Source organism: Rutilus rutilus, assembly GCF_951802725.1.
Source record: "Rutilus rutilus genome assembly, chromosome: 23".
Classification (NCBI taxonomy): domain Eukaryota; kingdom Metazoa; phylum Chordata; class Actinopteri; order Cypriniformes; family Leuciscidae; genus Rutilus; species Rutilus rutilus.
This window is the reverse complement of record NC_140233.1, coordinates 12,205,676-12,232,503: the sequence shown is the minus strand read 5'-3', so window position 1 is coordinate 12,232,503 and position 26,828 is coordinate 12,205,676. Positions and strand designations below refer to the sequence as shown.

General features: G+C 38.1%; 2 protein-coding genes across 4 annotated transcripts in view; both read right to left on the bottom strand.

Annotated features, from left to right (window-relative positions):
- hipk3a (homeodomain interacting protein kinase 3a) overlaps positions 1–18,119 on the bottom strand; it is a 38,268-nt gene extending 20,149 nt beyond the window's left edge. For both annotated transcript variants that reach the window (XM_084397840.1, XM_084397841.1), the window contains exons 1-2: positions 17,727–18,119; positions 13,344–14,544 (exon numbers count right to left, since the gene is read on the bottom strand). In XM_084397840.1, the coding sequence (XP_084253966.1) occupies positions 13,344–14,542 (1,199 nt within the window). In that variant the 5' untranslated portion in view covers positions 14,543–14,544; positions 17,727–18,119. The remainder of the gene's footprint in view (positions 1–13,343; positions 14,545–17,726) is intronic.
- Positions 18,120–20,426: 2,307 nt separating this feature from the next.
- On the bottom strand, positions 20,427–26,429 carry tcp11l1 (t-complex 11, testis-specific-like 1). 2 transcript variants are annotated; one of them, XM_084396970.1, is made up of 10 exons: positions 26,284–26,429; positions 25,730–25,880; positions 25,514–25,646; positions 25,199–25,319; positions 23,660–23,880; positions 23,444–23,580; positions 23,162–23,325; positions 22,049–22,230; positions 21,526–21,698; positions 20,427–21,435 (listed from the first exon to the last, which is right to left on the bottom strand). In XM_084396970.1, exons 2-10 carry the CDS (start codon positions 25,875–25,877, stop codon positions 21,218–21,220), a joined length of 1,497 nt encoding a protein of 498 aa, XP_084253096.1. In that variant the 5' UTR covers positions 25,878–25,880; positions 26,284–26,429; the 3' UTR covers positions 20,427–21,217. The 2 variants fall into 2 exon arrangements, with proteins under 2 accessions (XP_084253096.1, XP_084253095.1); XM_084396969.1 differs by having other exon boundaries at positions 25,730–25,883; positions 26,284–26,416.
- Between the last annotated feature and the right edge of the window lie 399 nt (positions 26,430–26,828).

Below are 26,828 nucleotides of genomic sequence, written 5' to 3'. Positions count from 1 at the left end.
GGTCAAAAAGAATGATGACATAAGAGAGCAGGTCTGGACTTCCCAACTCAAACAAAGAGAGTTACTGTTAAGACTATTTAGAGGATGCTTTTGCACCCGTCTTATGTTTGCATGAGTCCAGGCCAGACTTCAAATGTTCAAGCTCTTTCCCCTGGAGTAAGATTAGATTTCATAGTGGTAATCTCAGAGCAAAGCTCCATTTTTGAACCGCAGCCAAGAACAGTGTGGACTAAAAACAAACCAACAAATAATGTAATGTTATTCTCAATCTTTGTTAATTTCACACAACTACCACGTACAAATATTTGGTAACATGAGCTGAGTAAATTGAGATGGTGACATGTCAGACATCCCTGGAAACACCACAATAATGATAAATGCCTGTTCCATCGCACATAAAAGAACACTGTTCCATATCACACACCCAGAACTTGATTAGTCCTGGTTGACTACTTAACTAAAACGATCCCACACTGTACTTTTCCTTCCTGCCTTTTGTTTTGTTTTAAATTGTCCGGTTTTAAACTTCTCTCGGATCTGTTTTGCCTCCATTGCTGCTTAAACAAGTGGACCCTGCGACTGCTAGCTTAAAGAGAGTCTGCAAATTAGTGCCTGACAAAAAAAACGTTAATATTTCCAACATGACGTTGAATAATTTCTGAAGGATCATGTGACACTGAAGACTGGAGTAATGCACAATAATAAATTGCATTTTAACATATATATTAAAATAGAAAACCGTTATTTTAAATTGAAATAATTTCACATTGTTTTTACTGTATTTTTTTAATCAAATAACAACCAAAATATCACATAAAAAAAAGGGATACCAAGATGAAAATAGTACCATGAGAATTTTCACCATTACTGTGTCAAATTTACCAAAAGTGTTTTTAAAAGGAGGTGTTGTGCATCAATCCGTCCGCTGCTCTCTGCCGTGCAACCTGATTCCACAAGGATCATGTTTTAAAAGACCAAAAGAAAGACTAAAACATGGAATTTACCAACAGTGCTGATGGTGGCCACTTGCTAAAAAAAGGACCATTTTCTGAGTCAGTACAAACCAGTAAGTCAGTGTTCGTCAAGCAAAGCCATGCTAAATTTGAACCCCTCTCCAGCTCAGTTATTTCCTGTGAGGTCAATGCGGTGGGAAGGAGGGGGGTCCGAGTCATCTGGTTCAAGCTGCAGCCGGAAAGCCTGGAGCGACCACAGTCTAAAGCAGCTACTGGGACAGAGAGCCCTGACCACACAATAACCTCTCTGAAGGCCAACGGAGCTCTGCAGCTGTTCAGAAAACAAGCTTACGGCACGCCGTCTAGAGAGAGCGCCGATCGGGGTGGGATTTCAGTTGGGGGATGTAAAAAAAAAAAAAACAGAAAGGCAGTGAAACGTGTCAGGAGACGTGAGATTAGGGAGATCAGCTGTGTCAAAACTGCGGTCAACAGTCTCTCACCGCAAACAGGCAGAGTGCGAGAGGGTGTGGGAGTTTCAGAAATCCACCCCCAGCTGATCGTCAAAGCGTAACCCCTGGGTTTCAACGTCTTGTGTTGCTCACAAAAGGGGCGAGGACATCAGACTCTCTCTGGCATGCAGTCAACCGCCCGCAGAGAGTCGAATATGAACACGTAGCTGAAGCAGATGATCCACACATGCCTGCCAGGAGCGAAACAACATTAAAGCCTTGCATTAACAGCAGCTTCTGTGAACGAGAATGAGAAGACGTGGCTCACTGGGTTTTTTCCTCCCCTCCTGCTCAGCGTCCAGTCAGAGAGATCTCTGTAAACAAATCCCACCCAAACACTGCTTATCTAATCTCCTACAGCAGAGAGCAGCTATTCGGACTTCCCCTTCAAGTCATCCAAAACTTTTCCGTGAGCACCACGGGTCCCTTTGCATAAAGGAACATATCTCACTGGGTTTTCTCTCCTAATCTGAAAGGAAATTTAAGTTGAGTAACACAACCCGAGCCATTATGACATCCTGCACCAGACTGAACTTTCAATAGCACGCACGGTAACACGAAACAAAAACAGATTCCCATAAAAAGGTTTAGGTTAGAAATGAGAACGGGTGAATGTGAAGCTCAAATAGGAGGACATTGCTGTTTATTACTACATTTAGTTGAAAAACGTATCAAAGCATGCAAAATGTTGACAAACAAATAGATTAATCAGTTTTTTAACTGATTCAATGGAGAAACAAAAAAAAAATACTAAAGAAATAAATAAAACTAAAAACTTAAAAATATTCTCACCACTCCTATATTCATGAATTATGACAAACAGCAGGCATGAAACTAATCTATTGACACGGTTTGAGGGAAACTTAGACAATTAGGCTGTTATTAAGTGTTAGCAGTCATAATACTGGTTAAATTTGATATTGTCCCCACAAAATGAAGGGACTGCCCCTTCAAGTCATCCAAAACTTTTCTGTGAGAGTCACAGGTCCCTTTGCATAAAGGAACATGTACCACAGGGTTTTATTTTCCAAAACTGATAGGAAATGGAGTGGTGCAGGTATGACCTCACTTTGTAGGCCAAAACGTGGAAACGAGCAAGCATTTTAGCACTTCGGTTCCATCGTCCCGAAGTCAATGGGTTTTGTAAATGGGATTTTGGTTAAATGGTTGAAATAAGTTGAATTTCACGTTTTATTCTACGACATAAAATACATCAGTATTTTCCCACTCACTGTTACGTGTCTTGAAAAAGGCGGTTGCTAACAAGTGGCTAAATGGGACAACAGAGGCTGTCGAGGACATTAAACATCATCACTCTGAGCAGGTAAACTCAAGTCTGCTTTTACAGCCTCGTTATGCTTATAAACTATTCTAACTTAAACTTACAGGAATTTTTTTAAAGATAAAAACGGAGAGGTTGGCGGACGTTTAGTGATGGTGAAGTTGAAGACTTTTAAACAAGCACAGTAACACAATTGTTGGCAGTAAATCTGAATTTGTTTTCCAATTTTCAGAGAACACATACTGAACAAGCTGCTTTTTTTTTTAATAGAGATCAAGATTCACCCACAATTCTGAATAGACAACAAAACAAAATAACATGTCATTTAGAGGTGTTAGCAACATGTTAATTGCTGCAGTCTATTTAAAAAAATTATCAATTTGAATTATTTTTGTAAAAAACAAACAAAAAACAAACCGCTCATAAAGACTTTACTTTTTTCATTACTGGATGAATCAGAGCTTTTGAACAAATCTCTTGAATGAATGATTCAATGACAAATATATGGTGTAACAATGTAATTGACAGTCATTATATTGTAGCATCATGTTACTTTCAAAAGGTGATTTTCTCCATTTTGATCACAACCATAGACATCAGTGTTTGAATCTGAACTATAAACTTTTATCCCAGTACCTCTGTGATAATTTGATCACGTGGGTGCTTAAATCAAGATAACGATTAATCATGCAGCTCTAGCTACTAGCTACTTGTTTTTCTGTAATGAAAGTGGCTAGCAATAAAACAATTCCCTCTATTCCCATTTCCAACCATAACACAAGTATTGCAAAACGTACAGATAAGCTAATGTTTTTCTCCAGCTAACGCCCAAAGGTTAAAGCATACCACTCATAGCTGAAGCCTGGCTCGTGAGCCGTCCCGTAGTTTTAGAAGGAGAGCATACAAATGAGAACACACTGGCTACAAATTCACATTCTGTGCGACCTCTCAACAAGGGCTATTCTAGAAATGAGTTTAGGGCTTAGGGTACCAACCAAACCTTTTTTTTAATGGCTAGGCATTCCTGAGGTCACGACAAAACAGATTCCCATCAGAGGGGTTAGGTTAGAAATGAGCATGAGGAAAACTTAAGACAATTAAAAGTGATATCAGTCATAATATAGAGTGCTGCAGGTACGATGTATTTTTGCAGGCCAAAACCCAGAAATGAGTTTTAGCATTTTAGCACTTCCGGTTCCATTGTCCTGAAGTAAATGGGCCATTTTTAAAAAAAAAAATTATGGGTTTTTGGTTAAATTCTTAAAATAAGGACTGTGGTTAATGTAAGCTATAGATATATTTGCTTCATAAGGCTTGCACACTCAACTGAATGCAGAAAATGAAGTATACCTGGGCCTTTAGTGATGCTGATGAAGTCATGATGTGACCGTAGTGTAGTTCGTTTATAGCTTACGTTTAGCTTTTTGATCCTGCCGATTGCATTTAGGCTTCAACATTCATAAAAGTTGTTAACTTGTGAAGATTATCATGTTTAACAAAATATGTAAGAATAATAAACTTTTTTTGGTCACAGAGCTTATTTTCTGCAATACTCCAGAAGCCAATTGGAAAAATTCGATTGGGTTTTTTTTCGAGGGAATCGGGGTGATGCCAGCTAGGGCTGTCAATTTAAAATTAGTACAAATTTTAATATTCGACACAGAATATTCATTGCAGAAATAGAGCAGCTTAATGCAGAGATCTTCATTGCGTAAAAAGTTAAACCATAACCGTGCAGTTCACACAGAATGCATTTTCTGCGGCACTTTCCATTGTGCGCTAGTCTAGACGGATGTTGCTAGGTAAACAAACCAGAGTTTGTAGTAAGAAAAAAATAACCGACATTTAACCCAGTTTCTTCAAGCTCTTCAGAGACGGAAGTGTTGTTTGCATGGGGTGTTATGAGGTATTGCAGAGGCCCCAGAGCATTAAACATAGCCTTTTCAACGCTGCATCATTTCAGCTCCCGTCGGAAATGCTGAGAAACGCAGACAGTCTGGCCGGCCTCAATGGAATCAATTAGATGGAGCTGAAAATAATCCTCTATAAAGGCCTGATGATCTCAGGAAGCAATAGCATGAACAGCTATATTGATTTGGTTTAGATGTTCTTGAGAAGACTGAGTTAAGGAATGAGGCTACATTAAGGTTAACATCTAGGCTAATGATTCAGCAAAGAATCTGTAGAGTTTTTTTTGAATCTGTCCTGTTTGAGAGTGCTGGACATTTTTTTTTAGGAGCTGAAAGCATTTTCAAATAAAAAATATTCAATAAGAGAACATAAAAGTAGCAAAGGATTTGAAGAATTTTATGAAAGTTAAATTTCTGCAGTAAAGTCAAGATGAAACAGAAGTAGTGAAATCTTTTTGCCTGTATTGTGACGTACATCCAAGTGTTGTTGGGAAGGTTTTTTTTTTTTTTACCAAGTCATGGATTTTGAGATGTGGGTGTTGCATTAAAAAATGAATGCAAGCTTGCAATCGAGTGTGGAGGGGTGGGGTTTAAGCACACTTAAAAATAGAGGTTCTTTATTGGCATCTTTGGTTCCATGAAGAACCTAACATCATGGAACCTTTCCATTACACAAGGTTCTTTATAGTGGATAAAGGTTTGACAGAAAACAGCTATTCATATGAAGGTTGAGTAGTACTGGGTGTAGAAGTGACTAAGATGATCTGAGACTGTGCAGTCACTCACATAAACTTTTGATGTCAGGTACCGTAAGCCCTAAAGTTTGGGAAGCAAGCCAGAAGCTTCTACAGATGAAATAGGAACCTTATACCAGATGGCATGTAAAACAAACTCCAGGTTCTAAGGAAGGTATAAGGCTTCTCACCTGTAACCTACCCTGTTCCCAATTCAAAATGTCGAACAGCAATGGCGAGCTGTTACAGGAAGCTGCGCGTGATCAGGTTTCATTCTCAAGTGGATGATATACAGATTACAGACCATGACATATCAAGATGGACTGACAAATGGAGCAAAGTGCAGAAACTGATACCAGGTTCTTAAAACACAGCTGACAACCACTAAACATAAACCTTCTTGATCTGATTTCAATTTCAACCCCATTTGCTGCTGACCTAATCATAACCAGCAGTTTCTGGACAATTTGCATGACGCATCACTGTGTGCATGGATCAAAAATCAAAACTGATGTTACATGCATCTTGATGCATTGAGTTTGACACAATGTTCAAGGCACACCATGCTATTCAGATAAAAATGATGCATGGCAGAAACACAGTCTAGATGGGACTACCTTATAAAATCTCTAGAGGTGCACAATATATCACTACCATATCAGTTACTGGCCGATATTAGAGATTTTTTCATTTATAATGACCGATATTGGACCTTTAATTATGCATTTTGCAATTTGTACATGTAGATTACTTTCTCATTCATTCAACGTTCAATTAAAGTTCATTTTTAAAAAGAAAAAATTACTAAATTTAATAACGCTGTTAAATGTAATCTTCAGCAAATCTCAAAACAATATCCATTATTCATTTTTGTAAATAATAACGTCCCAAATAAAAGCTTTTATTTTGATATTTTTAATTTGGCTAAAATGAATTAAATTTAATATTGGCCATAATATGAAAATAATTGTATATGAATATCTGTGTATATTAATATCTGTGCATAAAGAAAAAGGAAAATAATGCTCCAAAGTTATGCTATCTGCAACGCTTGTCATGTGGAGCTCAAAGTGGCAGATGACACTTGTTTTGAGGGCTGTACTGAAGTCCTGTTGCAAGTCATGCGAAAGGGTCAAGATCGGGCTAACAAGCTCTCTGCAAGAGACTACACAACTTGAATGAACACCAAGGCTGAAAACGCTCAGTCTGCATGGTGCATCTATTCATGACGGACACGTTAGGGTTCAGTACCTACCATCTGGTTGGAGGTCAAATAGCATTCTAAACCTAGTCAACGAAGCCTGACTGACCCAGTAACGCTGCAAGGAGTTTGCGATGCAAGAACACTGCATCAAAGGGCATGGGATGCACAAACAACTAGATTTGTCCTCTCTTTCCAAGCGAATCATACCACCAAACCCTTCAGGCTGCTCATTAGTCCAGGAATCTGGCCAATTAGGTCTTCTTCATCTGCAGAGAGAGCAAGTCCACACCAAATGGGGGTCAGGCATTCACATCTAAAACACACCGACAGAAACCAGACGTTCACACTTACAGTCACTCCTCGGGCCACAGATGAACGCAGGGCTCGGTCAAGGTTTATTATACATATGAACGCATGAAGACTGTAGAATTACGGAAAAATGTATCACAGCTGCAGCTGCTAGCGATGCTACATTGGCCCACTTATGCTTTTAGATGCTGGTCAGGAGGTTGCACTTAGTTGTCCATTATTTGCGAACCATTAGTCTTGTTTACTGGGTGTGCATTGTAGAGGGTTCAAGCAAGCTAAGTGGAAAATGTGCACACACAAAAAAAGTGATGACCAGAATAAATGGTTGACATTGGGCAAAGTCAAGGTCTCAATTTTGATCATTCTTCACGGTTTAGCAAAACACACTTTGTGAATTAATGAATGTTTTACTCCGCATCTTCCTGAAGCCAAAACAGATTTATTAAAGCAGTGTTAGGACTTTAAACTTTATGACCCATAAGAAAAAAAACAAAGAAAAAAAAAGAGTTGCATAATGCTTATTATGGGCTGGTGGCAAAACCTGTCATTTGGTTTCTATGGGTGTGCCTGCACAGATATGATTGTGTCTGCATTTTAAAATAAGGCTGATCTCTTTCACACTTGTCTAGGTATGAAATAAACTGCTAAGACGCACATTACAGGATATGAAAATGCTCCAAAATGGCTAAAATTAGGCTCAGCTACTGTTTTATTTATGTAGCAGTTTTATTTAAACTAAAAAGGCAGCAGATCCAGGAAAAACAATTTGACATTTACAGGCTGTACCAAAAATGTTACCGTTGCACATTAAAAAGGTACCAAGAGGAAAATAAGTATTTGAGAATTATGCAAATTCAGCAAAGCCATAACCCTGAAAATACATGGAGGGACTCTTCGCCTGCGTAACTTTAGGGTTTACAGTGCAGGACTCAGAGTACAGACTGCTGGTTATTTGAACAGCATACACACAATCCATTGAGGCCAGCCAGACTCAGGTCCCGTCACTTGGCCTTCTCTTTAATGCAAGCGGCTTGTTACGCAACTGTCCTGTGTATATCAGCTTTCCTGGGGTTTTAACACTGTTTCCAATGTTCTGATACCTTTATCCTTCTGGTGGTTAAGCAGCCAAATTCAAAACCCAAAGCTGAATGAGGAAACCTGGAGCTGATTTGAGCACAATCAATTTTGCAACACTACAAATGTATTTCCGTTACTCAAAGTGGCTTCATTAACTGTGTTAGTTCACTTAAGGCTGTATAAAATTAAGGGCTTTCTCTGAGCATCACAAAAAAGTGCATTGCCTCCTCCAGGTCATGATTTGTGACAATCTCCTACAATCTGTGAGAGAAAGAGAAAAGTTAGGCTAACCAGAAAACGGAAATTTACAATTAGACATGTAAAGGATGAACGTTTAAGTGGCCAGTATTGGACACTTCAAACCACTTTTGAGTTGAGGAGCAAGAATCCCATGATTCTGCAGAACAAAGACAGTATGAGTGTCAAGGAAACAACAGGATGAGTCACTTCAGGAGGCCATAAGAAACAATAAACCATGGCACCTAATGACCCATTCCTGTAGCAACTTGAAACTCAAGCAAGTACCTCACTTTGTGGAACCCAACACACGCTGATCTAAGCAACACAATGAATTATTAATAGGGCCACAGTGATTATTTTAGCAAAGAGCCACTAGTACGTTACCAGACTTTGGATACCACTATTACAACTATTAATTCATTACATTTTCAGCAACATTATCCAGTAGTGATGCGGCAAAATGTTTGCAACAAAAACAGGTTCTGTTGAACTAATACGAATTTTAGTTTCTCTTTTTACTGGCGAATATTTTACTGGCGGTGGCGAATGCAACCAGGAAAACAGCCCTAGGGGAACATTAGGTCTCGGGGAAACCACCCTAAGTTCCTAGAACTACCCAGTGTAAGCCCCTATTATTATACCATGCATATTTTTATATTTAAAGAAGAAATCAAATCAATGTATAGTTGACATTTGAGGCTTAATGTTATAGAAAAGCAATAAAAGCTTTTCAGGAAGAATGGTTTCAGCTTGTTTTTTATTTCTATACAAAAATATGGCATGCAGTTGCTTCAAACAATGCTATTAAGCTATTCAAAACATTCAATGTAAATTGTGATAATCGTAATTAATAAATCGCAATAGCAATTTCAAGGGAATTATCGATAATTATAATTTTTGTCAATCTGCCTTATTATTATTGCCTTATACTGAAATTTTTCGGTTTTAGTTTTCAGCTAAACTTTAATTTTGACTGGTTTAACTCATCACTTTGTTTAATTTAATCACCAGTAGCATACTACTGAGTTTAATTACCTAATCCAGTGACAAACTTATCAACTAATGTCTAGATACATTGACATTCTTTCAATAAGTAGGAAGAAAAGTGAGCCTTATTACAAACCAAAACAACTTAAACGGTTTAATGAGAATGCAAAAAGATACTTCTCTGCTACCGAACTGAAAACATAGGCCTAAGAATTGCATCATGGTACAAAAACAGTCTGAACTAAATTATTAAAAGATTCTCCTCAAAACATGACTCTTCTATTAATAAAAAAATGGGTAAACTATCCCTTAAATGTGACAAACAAACCGGCACCAGTTCTGAAACTGCGTGAAATATAAAAACAGCTCTGCTATTTGACAACACCTGCAAAATTTCACTTCCTGGCACATGGGTACGTGCTCAACGCAGCCTGCTCCAAGTACAAAAAATAAATACTTGTCATGACGACCTCACATACCACAGTAGCAATGAACACAACAAGATCCGCCCTAAATTTAGGTGAGCCAGTTTTGCACTGGGAACAAGCTATGGATCCTTGCAACATCGATCATGCCGACAGAAACAGGGGACAAATGGAAAACAGAAGCACATGCTGCCCTTTTCCCCCACTTTGGGACACACACACGTTCTGAACACAGATGTAGACCTATCCACAACATGGTGCTTTTATCAGGCATGCAAAGATTTAGTAATAATACATAGTAAGCTTTCAAATTTGATGAAATAACTAAAATAAATTAGCTGTAACAAAACAGCCTACTTAAACACTGATTCAGTTAAAGTAATCATAAGCACTTCAAATGTTTGTTTAAAAGAACAAAATGTGCACTTTATAAAACAAAAGCGCAACAAAGAGAATGGGTAGATGTCAAAGTTAACACTTTACATTACAATGCTCATGTTAAAAATATGACTTGTGACCAATTCATTACAACAGTAAAAATGTGCAATTATATACCACTCAAAATAATTGCACATTAAGTAGGCTACATTTTGTTAATTAGAATTACTCAGTACTTATGTAATGATTTAATACAAACACTATATAAAGAGTGACGTACAAATTCCCGGAAAAAAGAAAAACAAGCGTGAGTGAATGATTATTCATAACGTTCTATTAAAACATCTGTTACCACACTTCTTTTGAGCACAAAGACAGCACTACCAACAGACACGTCCTCAATGCATCTCATTCCCATGCAAAAGCGATACATTCACACGTGCCACCTGCATGGGGCGCGAGATCATGCAGTTGCAGGCATCAAACTGTGGCAGTGCCGAAGTACAAAGAGTTCAAATGCCCTATTTAAACTAGCACCTAGTTCCTCTATCTTGTTCACTGATAGCTTCCCCACAAACCAAGCAAATTTACAAAGACAGACTGTCTGTACTCGTCACCGCAATGTCACATTATGTTCGAAACTCATTTGTATACCTTTCAGTGGCACAACAATTCTTGAAGAGATAGATTACCCAAAAATAAAAATGATAAACCTTATTCAAAATACTAACCATTCAAATGTTTGGGGTCTGTACGATTTTAAAGACATTTTTGAAAGAAGTCTTATATACTCAACAAGGCTGCATTTATTTGATAAAAAATACAGTAAAAAAATGGAAATATGAATAGCACATTAAAATAACTTTTAATTTGAATACATTGTAAAATGTAATTTATTCCTGTGATGGCTGAATTTTCAGCATCATTACTCCAGTCTTCAGTCACAAAAGTCTTCAGAAATCATTGTATGTTGATGTGCTGCTCAATAAACATGTATTAGTTGAAACAGCTGTGCTGCTTAACATTTCTGTGGGAAAAATGGCATTTTTCAGGATTCTTTAAAGAATAAAAAGTTAAAAAGAACAGCATTTATTTGAAATTTTCTGTAACTATGTCTTTGTCACTTTTGACCCATTTAATCCTCTGGTCCTCTTCGCGTGTCGGTGTCGGATGACAAAAAAAAAAAGTTTAATTGAATGTACTATATTTTAGATAATGTATTTTTAGGGAATTTTATGGTACTAAATTGTACGCTGTATTTGTAATCCATTTATTCACTTTTTTTGGGCATAGACCTGAAAATTAAATTTCCAACTTAAACTGTGGTAAATCTTGAATGCTTTAAAATACAGACTTAAGTTTGATCTCTTTTCAAAGATGACACTTGGCAGATCATTGCTGAAGTGAAAAAAGTGAACTGAAAAAAAAAGTTACAGAATTTTACGTTTATTGTAATGAAAAATATGCAAAAATACTATTTTAAATTTTTCTATGAAATATATATTTTCAAAAACATGTTTGTTTTACTCTAAAACTGTGAGAAAATCAAAGCCATACATCTAAACAAGTTGTGTTCAAAATTTGAGCCTGATATCTCAAAAAATTGCTTTCGGTAAGATTTTATTTGGCCGCAGTACCAAACGTTTTCACTAGGTGAAATTCATCTCCCGTTCATTTCCTATGTGGTCATTTTTGACCGCAAAGAGTACAAATGTGACTTTTTTTCAGGACCATTTAACCTGTTCGAATCATGTCCATGATTTATTTATTTTTTATTTATTCACACAGCAAGTGCCAAAACCTTTACCAAGTTTCGTACTAGGGATGGCGAAAACTAAACATTTTCTTGACCGACCACCGAGCCTCATTAGCCGGTTGAAACCGGTTAACCGATTAGTTTAAAATATGCTACGCTATTTGAAATAACAGGCATTTCGAGCCGAGCCTGCAATTTCGCAACTCTGTCGCGTCTCTTTGCCGCTCTGCCTCCCGCTCACACACACTTCACTTTTTTTAAATCCCCGAGGAGGTTGTATGTAATTGGAGGACAAATGGCTCCTTAGTTTCTAAATGGTTTGGGTACAAGGTGATCGCGTTGAAAAAGGCGTTTGTCTAGCGTTAGAAGCTCATTAGAAACATTGCCGCGGCTCATTTAAGAAAATGACAGCTCCGAAGAGACGCCGCTTTAGTTTGAGGTAGTGCTAACAATAATAAAGAAAGATGATCATCATCACCTTACATCATAGATGATGTGCTACTACTGTATTTAAGCACTGTGTCACACAAGTTGCAACTTACATCTGTGTCATTCTTTTTGGTGAAATGGTCCCACACACTACTTTTCTTTGCACGCTTCATCCTGTCGTCTGCCCTGGCTCTAACCTCGAGTGTTTTAGCCTGTAGCCTTTACTTTTCGCAAACCCAAACGCTGTGACTTCGCGCCAAATGTTTTTATTGGTTTATTAAGTACAAACAGGCGAGTTATGAAAATTAGTGTGAGGGATTTGTTCACTTAACACAAAAAGATCTTGGAATGAGATGGCTAACTGCAGTAGTGTTTAGTCCACTGTCTATAATAGCCTAATTTAGAGATCACTTCTTTTTTCTTTTTTTTACCGACTACCGACAACTTTGATCGGTTAACGTTGATACGGTCAACCATCGGTCAAAAGTAGTGTACTTTTGTGTTCTACAGAATGACGTGAGTGTGACAAAATAAATGACAATTTTCATTTTGGGGGAACTATACATTTAAGTGGAAGGCACAATATTCTATAGATTAAGAGTTAAAAAAAACGGATTTCTGGAGTAAAAACAAACAAACAGTTAAGCTTGACATGGAACTTAAAACATAAACATCTGGAATGTTCTAATAAAAGAGTATTTTCAATGTTCTTCCACATCCCATGAATCACTTTAGCAAACCACATTCTTCCTAACGAACTGCCAACCACATGGAGACACAAAGTACAGCCACCACGGTCAGGACTGACCCCATTAGAGAAAATAGTGCGTTGTGTTATTTTGTGTGTGTTTTGTGTTTTGAGTTACATAAAGTTAGCATGGGTGTAACTCCATGGCAGTTAGTGCAGTTGCAGACTTCGACAAATGCTATAGACGGCATTACATAATTGTTCTGGCAGGAAGTGCAGCTTAAGTAAACGTTCCTCAGTTCAACTTCCTCAAAACGGATACCATAAATTATATCTTCATAATTGCCACAAATACAAACACGAGCTGAAACATTTATCAAAAGTCTATTTATGATTAAACGGAAACATGACAAGTAGCAAGCCTACTAGAGAAAAACAAAACAAAAACAAAACACTGCTTACCTGTAGTAGCGAGACTGCAGGTATGTCGAACACACAGCTTTGGAGACGTGGCTGGCAGAGCCAAAGTCAATCACTTTCACACGGAAGGGTTGTCTCACAGGATCTACCAGCATAATGTTCTCCGGTTTAAGATCGGCGTGGATCAGGCCCAAGCTTCTGAGCTTCCTCAGCGCCGTGGCCACCTGTTGCAGCACGGGCCTAATCACCTTCAGCGGCAAGGGACTGAACTTGTTTTGTTTGAGGAAGTCGTACAGGTTCTGCTCCAGCATCTCGAACACCAGACAGGTGTGGCTTCTATGCTGGAAACACTCGAAAGCTCGCACCAGGTTATGCTCCTCTGCGTTCTCCCCGCTAAGTCGGGCCAGAATGCTCACCTCGATCTGGCCCTGACGGGCATATGAAGGGTGGTTCTTCAGTATCTTCACCGCCACAATCTCATTGGTGCCTCGTTTCCAACATTTGACCACCTGACCGAACGTACCACGACCCAAGAACTCCAACACTTCATAGGTGTGCTTCATGGAGCACAGCACTTCGTGTTGGACCAACTGATAGTCACCGTCACCTGTCCCGCTCACGGCTCCCGTCCCGGTTCTGTTCTGCTCGGGCGGGGCAACGCCTACTGCGTTCGTGCTCCCGACGTTTGTTTGCAACATGGCAGGTAGAGTCGAATGCTCCTCTACTATCTGCATGATGCTCTTGCCGTTCTCAAGCTCCTCCCCTTTGCATTTAAACCCACATCTTTTGGTGCCGTCGACCAATTTCAAACCACCGTTTCTCTCAGTCCCTTCCGGAGCACCGCCACTTTTACTACTATTACTACTACTTTGGCTGTTTTGGACACTGTTTCCACTTTCTTCAACTGCCCCGGCCGCTCTGGCGAAACACTTAAGGTCACCCTCCGACGCCACACGCTTGTATGGCGAGGAAGCCCTTCTGAGGAGCTCCCGTGGAGCTGATTCAGTCTGTATTGAGTAGCTCTGTGCGGCGCACGGTTTCTCGCTAGTCAAAGCTTCGAATCTCGATAAAGGTATAATATCCGTAGGGTGCGCAATGCCTAGATTCACACCAATCACGTAAGTGCGAGGGAACTTCTCATGGTAAACACAGCTGATGGGATCGATTTTCTTCGCTCTGCAAAAGGCACTTGTCTGGGGTTGATAAACATGTGGTGGGTAGACCGTAACCTGTGAGGCCATACCTATAAAGGACAGAGTGAAAGAAAACGGTTAGTCTAAGTCATTTCACAGATGCTGTTCACATGAATCAAAAACAAAACCTGCTATATTAAGAGGTTTATTAAGAATTTTAAAGAGCTTAAGGTTCGCTTGAGAGGCACGCTTCAGACAGCGCTCAAACAAAGAGAATTGATTCCTCTTTTGCATTTTTTTGTGCTTGAATGGACACACACAAATTGATGTCAAAATACCCATCTCTGCAAGTTCTCTCTCGATTATGTCATAAGAGAACAGTTAAGAAACCGTTAAGATACCGGATGTGTCAGTATATTCGGTCTGTGCATTCGGTCTTAAAGTGACAACAACCTAATATTCCTGCTGTTGTCTGTCATCAATGTTAATCAAAAAAAAAAAAAATACAGCTCTAAGTTGAACCTATATTTAATTTCTACAGTGAACAAACAGTGTTACATTGAGGAGAGGATAAGTGTGCCCTTGAGAACCAGACCAAAAAAGTTCTGTGCACCATTGATACATATTATATTATATATAATAAATAAATAGTATAAATTACTTAAATTATTACTATAATTATAAATTACTCTAGTTAAATATGAAACAATAAGAAATATTACTGTAAAAAAAAAAGAGCAAGAAAATATGATCATTTTTATACAGTGAGTTCAACTGTAAAATTACAATCCTAATATTTCTGCCTTAATTTCGTCCTTATTAAACATTAAACAACTGAGCTTTTATTCCGGGTGCAAACTGCAGTTTCTCGTTTGTTGGCAACAGGTTTATAAAATCTTCTCATTAAACAAATACACATTATAAGCGTTGCAAACTTGCATCACTGGCAGAGATGGAGATTGTGTGAAGTAGCATTTACTGTGAACAGAGAAACTAAAAACACTTATCAGCTGCTACCGTGACAATGAACAATGCTGAGCTTCACTCTGAAACACGCGGATAAATTTAACTAAATTGCAGTTAACGCAATTTGATTAACGAAATAAGCCAAATTCCGATTTTTTTTCTTCTTCTTCGATTAATCGCTCAGCCGTAGTGTGCAATGGTGTGGGTAATATCTTAGCAGATCCAGACAGACAATTGACCAATGGGGATTAGCTGTCTTAGTTTCATGGGAGACAGGCTACTTATACTGGCACAACATATGGCACAAGTTCAGACACGAGGACAGGTGTGGCTCTAACACACCCACATACTAACTCTCTCACACACTTATAACCCAGCTAACACTCTGGCAGACTAGGTAGGATTTCATAATGGCAAATATTGAGGTTAGAAAACATAAAAGGGATGCAAACATGTCACGTTGTTTCTTGAGGAATGCATATCTGATGCATTTCGCCTTCAGAACCGTTATAAAAGGCCCTTTCATTTACACTACCATAGCAAAATCGAGATTTAAATCATCCCTTTCTGTTGCGATTAAGTCTATACTGGTTCCTAATTGTGCAAACAACATTAGGTTTGCAAAGTAAGAGATTCAGTCAACAACTATAAAAAGGACAGTCCCATCTGGAGGATTGTTTTTATGAGGTCTGTCCTATAGAAGGGTAAGCCTCGAGTAGATAGGAGTGGCCAAGGTTTTGGGTTACAGTCTCTCTTCTGTTTTCAAACACGCTGCCTTCTGCTATAAGCAGGTGGAAACTGACCTTTTACCACGTCAAGACCTAATGGGGGTGGGCGAGAGATGGCACAGGGAAAACACCTGTTGATTCTGCAACTGCTCGGGCTATAAAAGTTTAATGACAGGAAATGATTGGGAAGTAAACTTTACTGAATTGACAGATACTTTTTTTTTTTCAGTGATGGAAAATGATAGTAATAACAATGAGGAACTTATAATCTATGACATAAAATGACAACCGACTTCATTATATTGTAATACACATTTAATAAAATGCAACAATGTTTTTATGGCCATGAATGTTCTGTGTGTTTGTATAACCTGCAATTCATTTCCATACTTCCAGTCATTTATAATAAAAATAAAAAAAGGGTTACACTCTCTCACTGATCTATATAATGTCATTCTATATAGATCAGTGGTTACACTTTATTTTAAGGTGTCCTTGTTACAGTGTAATTATACATTTAAGTACTGAGTAATACTAATTAACTACATGTACTTACTATAGGGTTGTGGTTAGGATTAGGTTAGTTGCATGTAATTAATTTCACACAAAATAATTTATAGTTGTTTGTTATTATTACTATAGTAACTAGATGTAATGTGTAACAAGGACACTGTAAAATAAAGTATAACTCAAAAAATATAAAATAAAATAATACTTATGCACTAAAACAAAAAATTAAATATATACTTGTGCACTAGAATAATAACATGTTCAAACCAATAAAATATTTTACAGCTGATTATATCCACTTCCAGCTCACTTTCCACAATTCCCCTAAATTTCTCTGTTTTCAACAACTGTGGGAACTCAATGAAGCACTGGAATGAACAAAACTTCCCCAGGCAAAAAAATATGCATCAAATTGTTTAAAAAGTATTACTGAGCAAATTTAGGAAATGCGTGGGGAATTATCATCTTTCAAGGACAGGAAATGAGAAAAGTTTTTTTTTTTTTGTTAGGTAGGCTACAACTTTTGCTAAATCTAACCAGCATAGTGTCAAAATACAGAAAAAGAGAAGTCAGCTACTAACAGATTAGCTACCAGGCCTGTGCATTTTGGGAGGGTTGAGCAACATGTAACTTGATTATAGTAGCTGCTACAAGATCAACAGCTGGCGAGTTTATACGGAAAACTAACCCACAATTCATATGCACTGACGCTTGAATGTGTAATGTTTAAAGATTAAATACAGCAAATTAACATCTTTACGTCATAGTTTTAAGCAGTAGGATTTAGGTAAACATTATGGGTTTGGCTGGTGACCAGAAAGTCTTCGCGAACGTTTAACGATTAAAAGTTATCAGGCAAAACAAAAAAAGTTTGTTTTTTTATTAAAACCAGAAACTTACCAGCTACCAAAACACATTAGCAAACCCTGCGAAACACTGCTTTCAAGTTTTTGGTGTGGCGTGGCAACTTTTTCGCAACAACTACGAGCTCGCGATCACTCCTCCGAAGTCAAGCCCGATTTAATATCTTCACTATTAAGTATCAGACACGCATTTACGGCTTTACAACTCGTTAAAATCTTCCTTACCTTCACAGACAGCAGCTGTGGTCGAAACGCGTGTCTTTAGTGAACATGTTGGGGTTTATTTCGCACCCACTGCATGCTCGACGCGCTCGCGCTGCCATCTTGTCCTCTCGCTGGACGACGAGGGAGAAAAAAATACAAGCTCCCTCATTTCAACTGCGCACAACTCGCATACTAAGCCATCCACGGGAACCGAACAGGGTCCAGCATAGAGTTAAGGATATCCGTTTCGGTCAGGGCAGGTTTTTGTCGTCATGTCGAGGACGTTTAAGCCCCCCTGGTTTGTTTCCTCCTGACGGCGACGGACAAACTCTGTCAGCTCAACTCGCTCGAGCTCTCTCAGCTGAGTGAGCGCTCGAGAACACTCTCGCGCTGCTTCTTCATGCGCGACTCAGTGAGGTGATTCAGAACTGGTGTGAAACGTTACTGCCATGGACAGGGCTGGAGAGTCAACACACACACAACCACAACATGAAACGCCCACGGAAGTGAGAAGGGAGGACACAGTTCTGCTGCATAGTGGCCCCGTCTGGTGGGATCTGAAAGGTGTTCTATTTAAATTGAATATTGTGTAGTATAATCAAATAAGGTATAATACACAAACATGTAAATAATTCACATATGTTATATGTAATATATTTTATATCTAATAATTATTTTTGATAAATTGTATCCAAAACATTGATTGTTTTTTTTTTTCAGAATGAAAACGTTCAATTTAACTTAAAACTGCTAAAAATGTATCTAATATTACTATATACACTCACCTAAAGGATTATTAGGAACACCTGTTCAATTTCTCATTAATGCAATTATCTAATCAACCAATCACATGGCAGTTGCTTCAATGCATTTAGGGGTGTGGTCCTGGTCAAGACAATCTCCTGAACTCCAAACTGAATGTCAGAATGGGAAAGAAAGGTGATTTAAGCAAATTTGAGCGTGGCATGGTTGTTGGTGCCAGACGGGCCGGTCTGAGAATTTCACAATCTGCTCAGTTACTGGGATTTTCACGCACAACCATTTCTAGGGTTTACAAAGAATGGTGTGAAAAGGGAAAAACATCCAGTATGCGGCAGTCCTGTGGGCGAAAATGCCTTGTTGATGCTAGAGGTCAGAGGAGAATGGGCCGACTGATTCAAGCTGATAGAAGAGCAACTTTGACTGAAATAACCACTCGTTACAACCGAGGTATGCAGCAAAGCATTTGTGAAGCCACAACACGCACAACCTTGAGGCGGATGGGCTACAACAGCAGAAGACCCCACCGGGTACCACTCATCTCCACTATAGGAAAAAGAGGCTACAATTTGCACGAGCTCAACAAAATTGGACAGTTGAAGACTGGAAAAATATTGCCTGGTCTGATGAGTCTCGATTTCTGTTGAGACATTCAGATGGTAGAGTCAGAATGAGACTCAATGACATTCATTTGGCGTAAACAGAATGAGAACATGGATCCATCATGCCTTGTTACCACTGTGCAGGCTGGTGGTGGTGGTGTAATGGTGTGGGGGATGTTTTCTTGGCACACTTTAGGCCCCTTAGTGCCAATTGGGCATCGTTTAAATGCCACGGCCTACCTGAGCATTGTTTCTGACCATGTCCATCCCTTTATGACCACCATGTACCCATCCTCTGATGGCTACTTCCAGCAGGATAATGCACCATGTCACAAAGCTCGAATCATTTCAAATTGATTTCTTGAACATGACAATGAGTTCACTGTACTAAAATGGCCCCCACAGTCACCAGATCTCAACCCAATAGAGCATCTTTGGGATGTGGTGGAACGGGAGCTTCGTACCCTGGATGTGCATCCCACAAATCTCCATCAACTGCAAGATGCTATCCTATCAATATGGGCCAACATTTCTAAAGAATGCTTTCAGCACCTTGTTGAATCAATGCCACGTAGAATTAAGGCAGTTCTGAAGGCGAAAGGGGGTCAAACACAGTATTAGTATGGTGTTCCTAATAATCCTTTAGGTGAGTGTATAATCTATAATCTATATACTAATTGATTATATAAACATAATATATTATAAAATAAAACAATGTAACAATAAATCTAGTAATGTAAATTAAATATATAGATAAAATGAAATATTATAGAAATATTATAGCCTATGTAATATGTATATATGGAAATATTTTCTATATTTTACATAATTAAATATTTTGATAGTATATCTTCGAGTGGTGTTTTCACGTTATAACAATATTTTAATAATAACTGATAATTTAAAAGTCACACAATAGGGTCACATAAGTTAATCCATTAACTAACAATTAGCATTACACTTGTTACAGTATTTATTCATTTTTCATCTTTGTCAACAGTTCATAAAAATACAACTGGTCATTGTCCAATCATGTTCAGATTCATTAAATATTTAATATTAACTACGTTTATTCAATTCTTTAGAGGAATTATTTAGCATTATTTCATGTTAACTAATGGTAACAAATGTAACCTCATTGTAAAGCGTTACCAAAATACAGTAGTCAACAAAAGCTTTCATCAAAGTTATACATGAATTTTGAACAACACCCGATCTTGTCTTAGGACGACTTTGATGAACTTTTTTGATCCACTTCAAATGTTGACTACTGTTGTATAAACAGTACCTTTAATATAATCAAATATCATGTGAATTAGATAAGTGGAAGAAAAAAAAACAGGAAATCCAGTCAACAATGTTTTCTACACACCTCATATTTTTATTGACAGCCAGCATTCAGTTTCAAATTACCATTAGTAATACTGCATTAATAAGACACACCATAGAAGTTTATGAAAGTAGAACATAGAGAAGTGCAGAGGGGAATACATTTGCTTGTGAGAAGGTGTCTTCTGTAAAACATGCTCAATGTTGATAGAAACATTGTTCTTTAAAAAATAAATAAATCAGGAATTCTTCAAAAAGAACATGCTCAGTATTCCAGGTTTCTCATGACTGTCGGAACAACATGGGGATAATCTGAAGGTTCAAATGAGCATTAAAGAAAAAAAAAGTGCACATAAACATGGGTGGCACTTCACAAACTAAGGCACCAGTCAAATATACATCCTTTACCTCAAATTTATCCAAAACGAGCCAGAAACCTCAATAACACCTTTGCCGAAGGGTTCGGGCTACAACAGCAAATGTTTGAAAACAGCTAATCTTTTGTAAAATGCAAGGTTTCTTTATATTTTGTGGCACACTAACAGTATTCACAAGGTTCTCCTCTCTTACATTTCAGTGCACTATTCTATCAGCCACTGCCTAAAGTAATCCAAGCTTTAGGCAAATCCACTATCTTGATACATTCACAGATATTCCCTGATATACAATGCAATGAGAGGACCTTAGGAGTGCTAATTCTTAAATATCCATTAGTGCTAGCATGTGAGTAAATTAGCAAGTTTATAGACACTATAATCCATATATATAGCTACAGAATGTGAAAGCCAGGATGACTAGTGGCAAGTATTTCATGTGTTTTGTTCACACATCTAAACCTTCCCTTTGTTTCAGAATGTCTTGGAGGATCTTCTGATAGAACGGAGAGTATACTAGCTTGTTGAAGGTCACCAAACGTTCCAGTTTGACGGCAATCTCCTCTAACTCTTTGCTGATGGGCGTCAGACCTCCAGGGAGAGCCGGGGCACTCCGGTGGGCGCTTGACTCCAGGAAGCCAAGAAGGTACGCCTGGATCCGGGAGTCTAACAGAAAAAATACAGTTTTAGATAAGACTTCACTTCTAAATGGAATCCTAACTGCTTTTTGGGTTCTCCATAGAGGGCTGCGCTTACCAATGACCTTGCGGATGGGGTTGTCCGCAGACTTTGCTGCTACAATTTGGCCTTTCAATGCGTTCTCTCTGTCTGAGGGAAATGGGGAAAAGCCATGCTGAGACAAGCATCCTCTGAGCTCTAAACACATTTTCTCTGCAACAGCAGCAAAGGTTTCATCCGCTTTGAAGGACCTACGAGAGAAAAGTACAACAGTTTGGCTTATATAAGTGTGAAGCATTAGAAATAGCACTGGAATAGAATGATCTTTGAAGTCAACAACTCTTGTTTTTCATGTGCCGTCATAATCTTTAACCAAAATACTTCTCCCTCTTGCAGGGACTTCTCTTCTCTGATGACGTGTTTACTGGCGCGAGGGCGAGGCAACCTGTCACTCACATGACATCACAGCTGAACCAGATGAGCAAAATCAAGTCCCGCCCAACATTTTCCTTGTTCGAGGAGCTTTCACTTTGACAAACATATCACAATAGGGAAGAAAAGACAATCGCAACTTCCACTTCCATGCCAACCTCAAACTTACGCCATGTGCATCTCTGCTAACAGAATCTTAATGGTTTTCTTCAGTCTTTCAATGAGTCCCGGGAGTCCAGAAATGGCCTCCCCAGCACTGTTAAACACTATGAGCAGGATTGATGCCACCAGTGCCAGCTGCTCCAGCTCCTGTTGCATCTCCTGAAATCTGCACTGGTCCAAGAGAAGAGTCTGTTTGATCGCAGGAGGGAGAAAAGGGAGGAAAAGAACAGCAACAAGTTTTGGTTTCAATGACAAATAAGAGTGTACACAATGTAGAAAAATTGTTTAAAACACATGTGCCAAGTTCTTAAACATGTACATTTTGTGTTTTTGCGTTAGTTTCATATCATTTTGTAAAAACATTTTTAACAAAAGTTTACATTTAATGACTCTGAAATGTCATGTGGTGTAAAAAACACATTTTCCATACATATTGAGTGCTTGCGAACACACATTTGAAATATTTTTAATATATAAATATATATAATATGTTCAAATGTTTAGGATTTGTGAGATTTTTTATTTTGTTTTTGAAAGAAGTCTCTTATGTTAAGGCTACAAATTATTTGATCAAAAATAAAGTAAAAACAGTACTATTGTGAGATATTATTGCAAATTAAAATAACTGTTTTTAATTTTAATATAATATAAAATGTAATTTATCCTTGTGATGGCAAACCCTTAATTTTCAGCATCATTACTCCAGTCCTGAGTGTCACATGATCCTTCAGAAATCATTCTAATATGATGATTTTAGGATTCTTTGATAACTAGAAAGTTCAGAAGAACAGCATTTATTTGAAATATAAATATTTTGTAACATAACATTATAAATGTATTTATTGTCACTACCTTATTGTACCTTATTACAATCCTTGCTGAATACAAGTATTCATTTCTTTAAAAGAAAAAAAGACCCCAGACTTTTGAAGAGTATGTATTTTGCAAGCTAAAAAGCAATATATTCAAATTGCAATTCAAATAAATACTATGAATTATTACAATTCTCCATTATGATATCAGGACAGCTGTATGATCCAAATAGCATCCAAAAAATATCAAAATATAAAACTACAACCTACAGACAAACTACTATCAGTGATCTCCAATAACACATTACCTCTGGGAAAGACTCAGCATCATGGTCCCATTTTAACAGGCGTAAATAGGCAAGATTGTGGAGTTGAGTAGAAATTGTTGTAGATGTTGCTCCACCCTCCGTTTCTCCACCGGTTGAATAATCTGATGTGTCTTGGAGCCACTTCTTTGTGAAATCCAAAGCATCTGCAAACATGAATACATAACTGAATAAAAGAGATCAGCATTTACTAAATGTAGGCTACTTATGTAAGCATAACATTCATTGAATATGCACATCATCCAAGTAATTGAATTTCCTTACTGGGTTGTTTTTCAAGGAACTCTTGAAACTTCTTCCGCTCGTATTCCACCGACTGCTGTAAGAGGTGAGGTCGCAGGCTGCTCACAGCGAAGTTGGCCATGTCGATCTTCATTTTGTCTAGCACTGCAAATATTGACCTGCAGATGTGTTTAAATAAACATGATTATATGATTTGGAGTCATGTGACCTTCAACTTGATCTGTTTAAGTGACTTACTTAAAAAGGGGCACAATGTCAGGGATTTTACGCAGCTGTCTGATGTCGTCATCACGGCAGGGTGCGCAAAAGGTGCCCATCATGTCAATTATAAAGCGGGCTACTTTACTGATGTCCAGAGCTTCGTTTTCCGCCTCCTGCTGGATCAATGAGAGGTCCAGAGTCTCTTCAATTTGCCCTCTCAGTCGGCTCTGTCCTGGCAACAGAAAAGACAGCAGGGTCTGGAAAAACAGGGAGACAGGGAACTAATGAACACCTTCAAACATTTTTTTTGTTGCTTAATGTTCACAGATATGTTTGAGTATACAACGGTTGGTAATATATTTTAAGTCTGTCTGTTTCCCTCTGCAAACATTTGTGTAGAATTCCTCGATTCGCACCATCGCACGGAGATAAATATTAAAAAAGTATTTAGTATTAATACTGAGTATTGAGTACCCACTGGCCTATGCCTATGAGATATATACAGTCATAGTCAAAAGTTGACACACACCTTGCAGAATTTGCAAAATGTTAATACATTTTACAAAATAAGAGGGATCATACAAAATGCATGTTATTTTTTATTTAATACTGTCCTAAATAAGATATTTAACATAAAATATGTTTACATATAGTCCACAAGTGTTGAATTTATAAAAATGGCCCAGTTCAAAAGTTGACATACGCTTGATTCGTAATACTGTGTCGTTACCTGGATGATCCACGACTGATTTTTGTTTTGTGATGGTTGTTCATGAATCTCTTCCTTGTTTGTCCTGAGCAGTTAAACTGCCCAATGTTCTTCAGAAAAACCCTCCAGGTCCCTCAAATAATTTGGTTCTCCAGCATCTTTTGCATATTTGAACCCTTTCCAGCAGTGACTATTATTTTGAGATCCATCTCTTCACACTGTGGGCAATTGAGGGACTCAAACACAACTATTAAAAAGGTGGAAACATTCTGTAATGCTCTCTAGATTATCTAGAAGCTTCCAATTTTCATGTGCGAATTGTAGCCTCAGTTTCCTGTTCTTATCTGATAGGAGTGACACCGATGTGTCTTCTGCTGCTGTTCATCTGCTTCAAGGTTTGACGTGTTGTGTGTTCAGAGATGCTCTTCTGCAGACCTCGGTTGGAACGAGTGGATATTTGAGTTGCTTTGAGTTATTTGAGTGGAATCAACAAGGCATTTTCACTCACAGAACTGCCACTCACTGCATATTTTCTCTTTTTCATATTCTCACCATTCTCTGTAAATCCTAGAGATCAGCAGTTTCGGAAATACTCAGACCAGCCCGTATGGCACCAACAACTATACCACGTTCAAAGTCACTTAAATCAACTTTCTTCCCCATTTTGATGCTCAGTTTGAACTTCAGCAGTCGTCTTGGCCATGTCAACATGCATTGAGTTGCTGCCATGTGATTGGCTGATTAGATATTTGCGTTAATGAGCAGTTGAACAAGTGTCCCTAATAAAGTGGCCGGTGATTATATATATGTATAATTATCATTATATGTACTATATCATAATATGTAAGCCTGGATTCTTTCCTTACCTCTTTAATTTCACCAACCAGTGTGACAGCATGACTGTAAGAAGGTGGGTCCTCTTTCAGCTGTGACTCAAGGCAATCCCAGAATGCTTTGTGCATAATTTCCTTGACCTGTTTCTCCAAACTGAGTATACAGGAAAGATATTAAGTTAAAAAACATTCTCAAATCAAAGTCATGTGAATATTGAACCGCAATATGTATCCCTTTAGAATAATTGCATTGTAATGATAATGACAAATGAAAGAGCTAACATTTCAACTAGGCTATATCATTAGCACATTGAGAACACTGTGATGTTATGATAACAAGTCCATTACCTTCCCTCTTCTGGCTCATAAGGCTTGACTTGGAAAGCACTGTTCATCACTATCTCATGGGCCAGTGCCAGATTAGTGACTCCTTTGGCTGTCTCCATAAGCTCTTCCACTGAGACAAATCTGGGTGGACTGGCTGTGAGTGTTTGAATGCAATATTAACATTGTTAAAGGGTGATTTGCCAAATTTTTTAAGTTAATAAACATTTCTCTCCTTACACTGGGGGGTGAGTCTGTGAGGACTGGGAGTATTTCTTCTGATCCTCTTCCGGATCATCTCTTCTGATGGTTCCACAGTGTTCTCTTTCCCATCCATGTCAATCTTGCTCTGCTCCTCCTTGGAGGACTCATCAGATTCCTTTGGCATCTTCTGCTGAAAACAAAGAAGCTGAGAAATTAAACAGACTATAACATCAGCTGCTCTATCCAATTCCACACTAAAATGACAACACTGGTTTTTTTTCTGGCAACAGTGTGACAGCGAGCTGAGTGTTAAGTTGTTTTGTTTTTATTATAAAACAGAAGGAAAAGACTAGAATGCCTTTCAAATCAATAAACAATTGCTATCTAGTACCCTCATCCCTCTACTTAGTCACATTCAAATATTTTTCTAACATTTCTATAAACTCGTTAGTGATTTGGTTTACTGCGCTGTGACAAACAACTAGCCTGATCCCATTACTAAAAATCTCTGAGATGCAATGTCGCATCTGTCTGCGCTCTAACATCCGGTCATTCGTCATTCACATTTCTCTTTTACAGTTTAACCTTACCTGGATTCGTTAAAGCACCTAGCGCCCGCTTAAACTTTATTTTTACTAAGCTGCAATTCGCCACATATAATCAAAGTAGCAGCCCGAGCGTTTTCTTCTGGATGAATCAAATGCGTGTATTTACGGAAGTACGCTTCGGAAGGTTCATTGTAGTTTTTGAGATGTGATTTTGAATGGGAATGGAGCTGTGTACATTTAACATAGAACTACATTTCCCAGTAGTAACAAAAACGTCGGCCTCCCCCTAGCGCGTGTGCTTCGAACAGGGAGGATTGTATAAAAATAGTTAATTTAAATTCTTGAGTATTTTAATATCGAAGGCTATAAAATCATGATTCTGATTAAAAATTTATAAAATTCATTTGAGCTTTCGTCTAGTAATTCTACCTTAAATCCAACTCAAATTAAGATATTTATATATTACGCATAAACAAATTAAATACTGGGCCCTGTTCGAATATTTTGCTATATTTCGCTTTTTTTATTCTATACAAATACAAAAGTTTCATCAAAAATGGTATGTACAAGTCAACGGGACAAAAGGA

What these genes read in the sequence shown, in the direction of transcription:
- tcp11l1 (XM_084396970.1), bottom strand. Translation starts at nt 25,877, where the DNA reads ATGCCAAAGGAATCTGATGAGTCCTCCAAGGAGGAGCAGAGCAAGATT. An exon ending in TCACAGACTCACCCCCCAGT is followed by an intron (nt 25,647 to 25,729) that starts GTAAGGAGAGAA and finishes AAACACTCACAG; the next exon opens with CCAGTCCACCCAGATTTGTC. An exon ending in TATGAGCCAGAAGAGGGAAG is followed by an intron (nt 25,320 to 25,513) that starts GTAATGGACTTG and finishes CTGTATACTCAG; the next exon opens with TTTGGAGAAACAGGTCAAGG.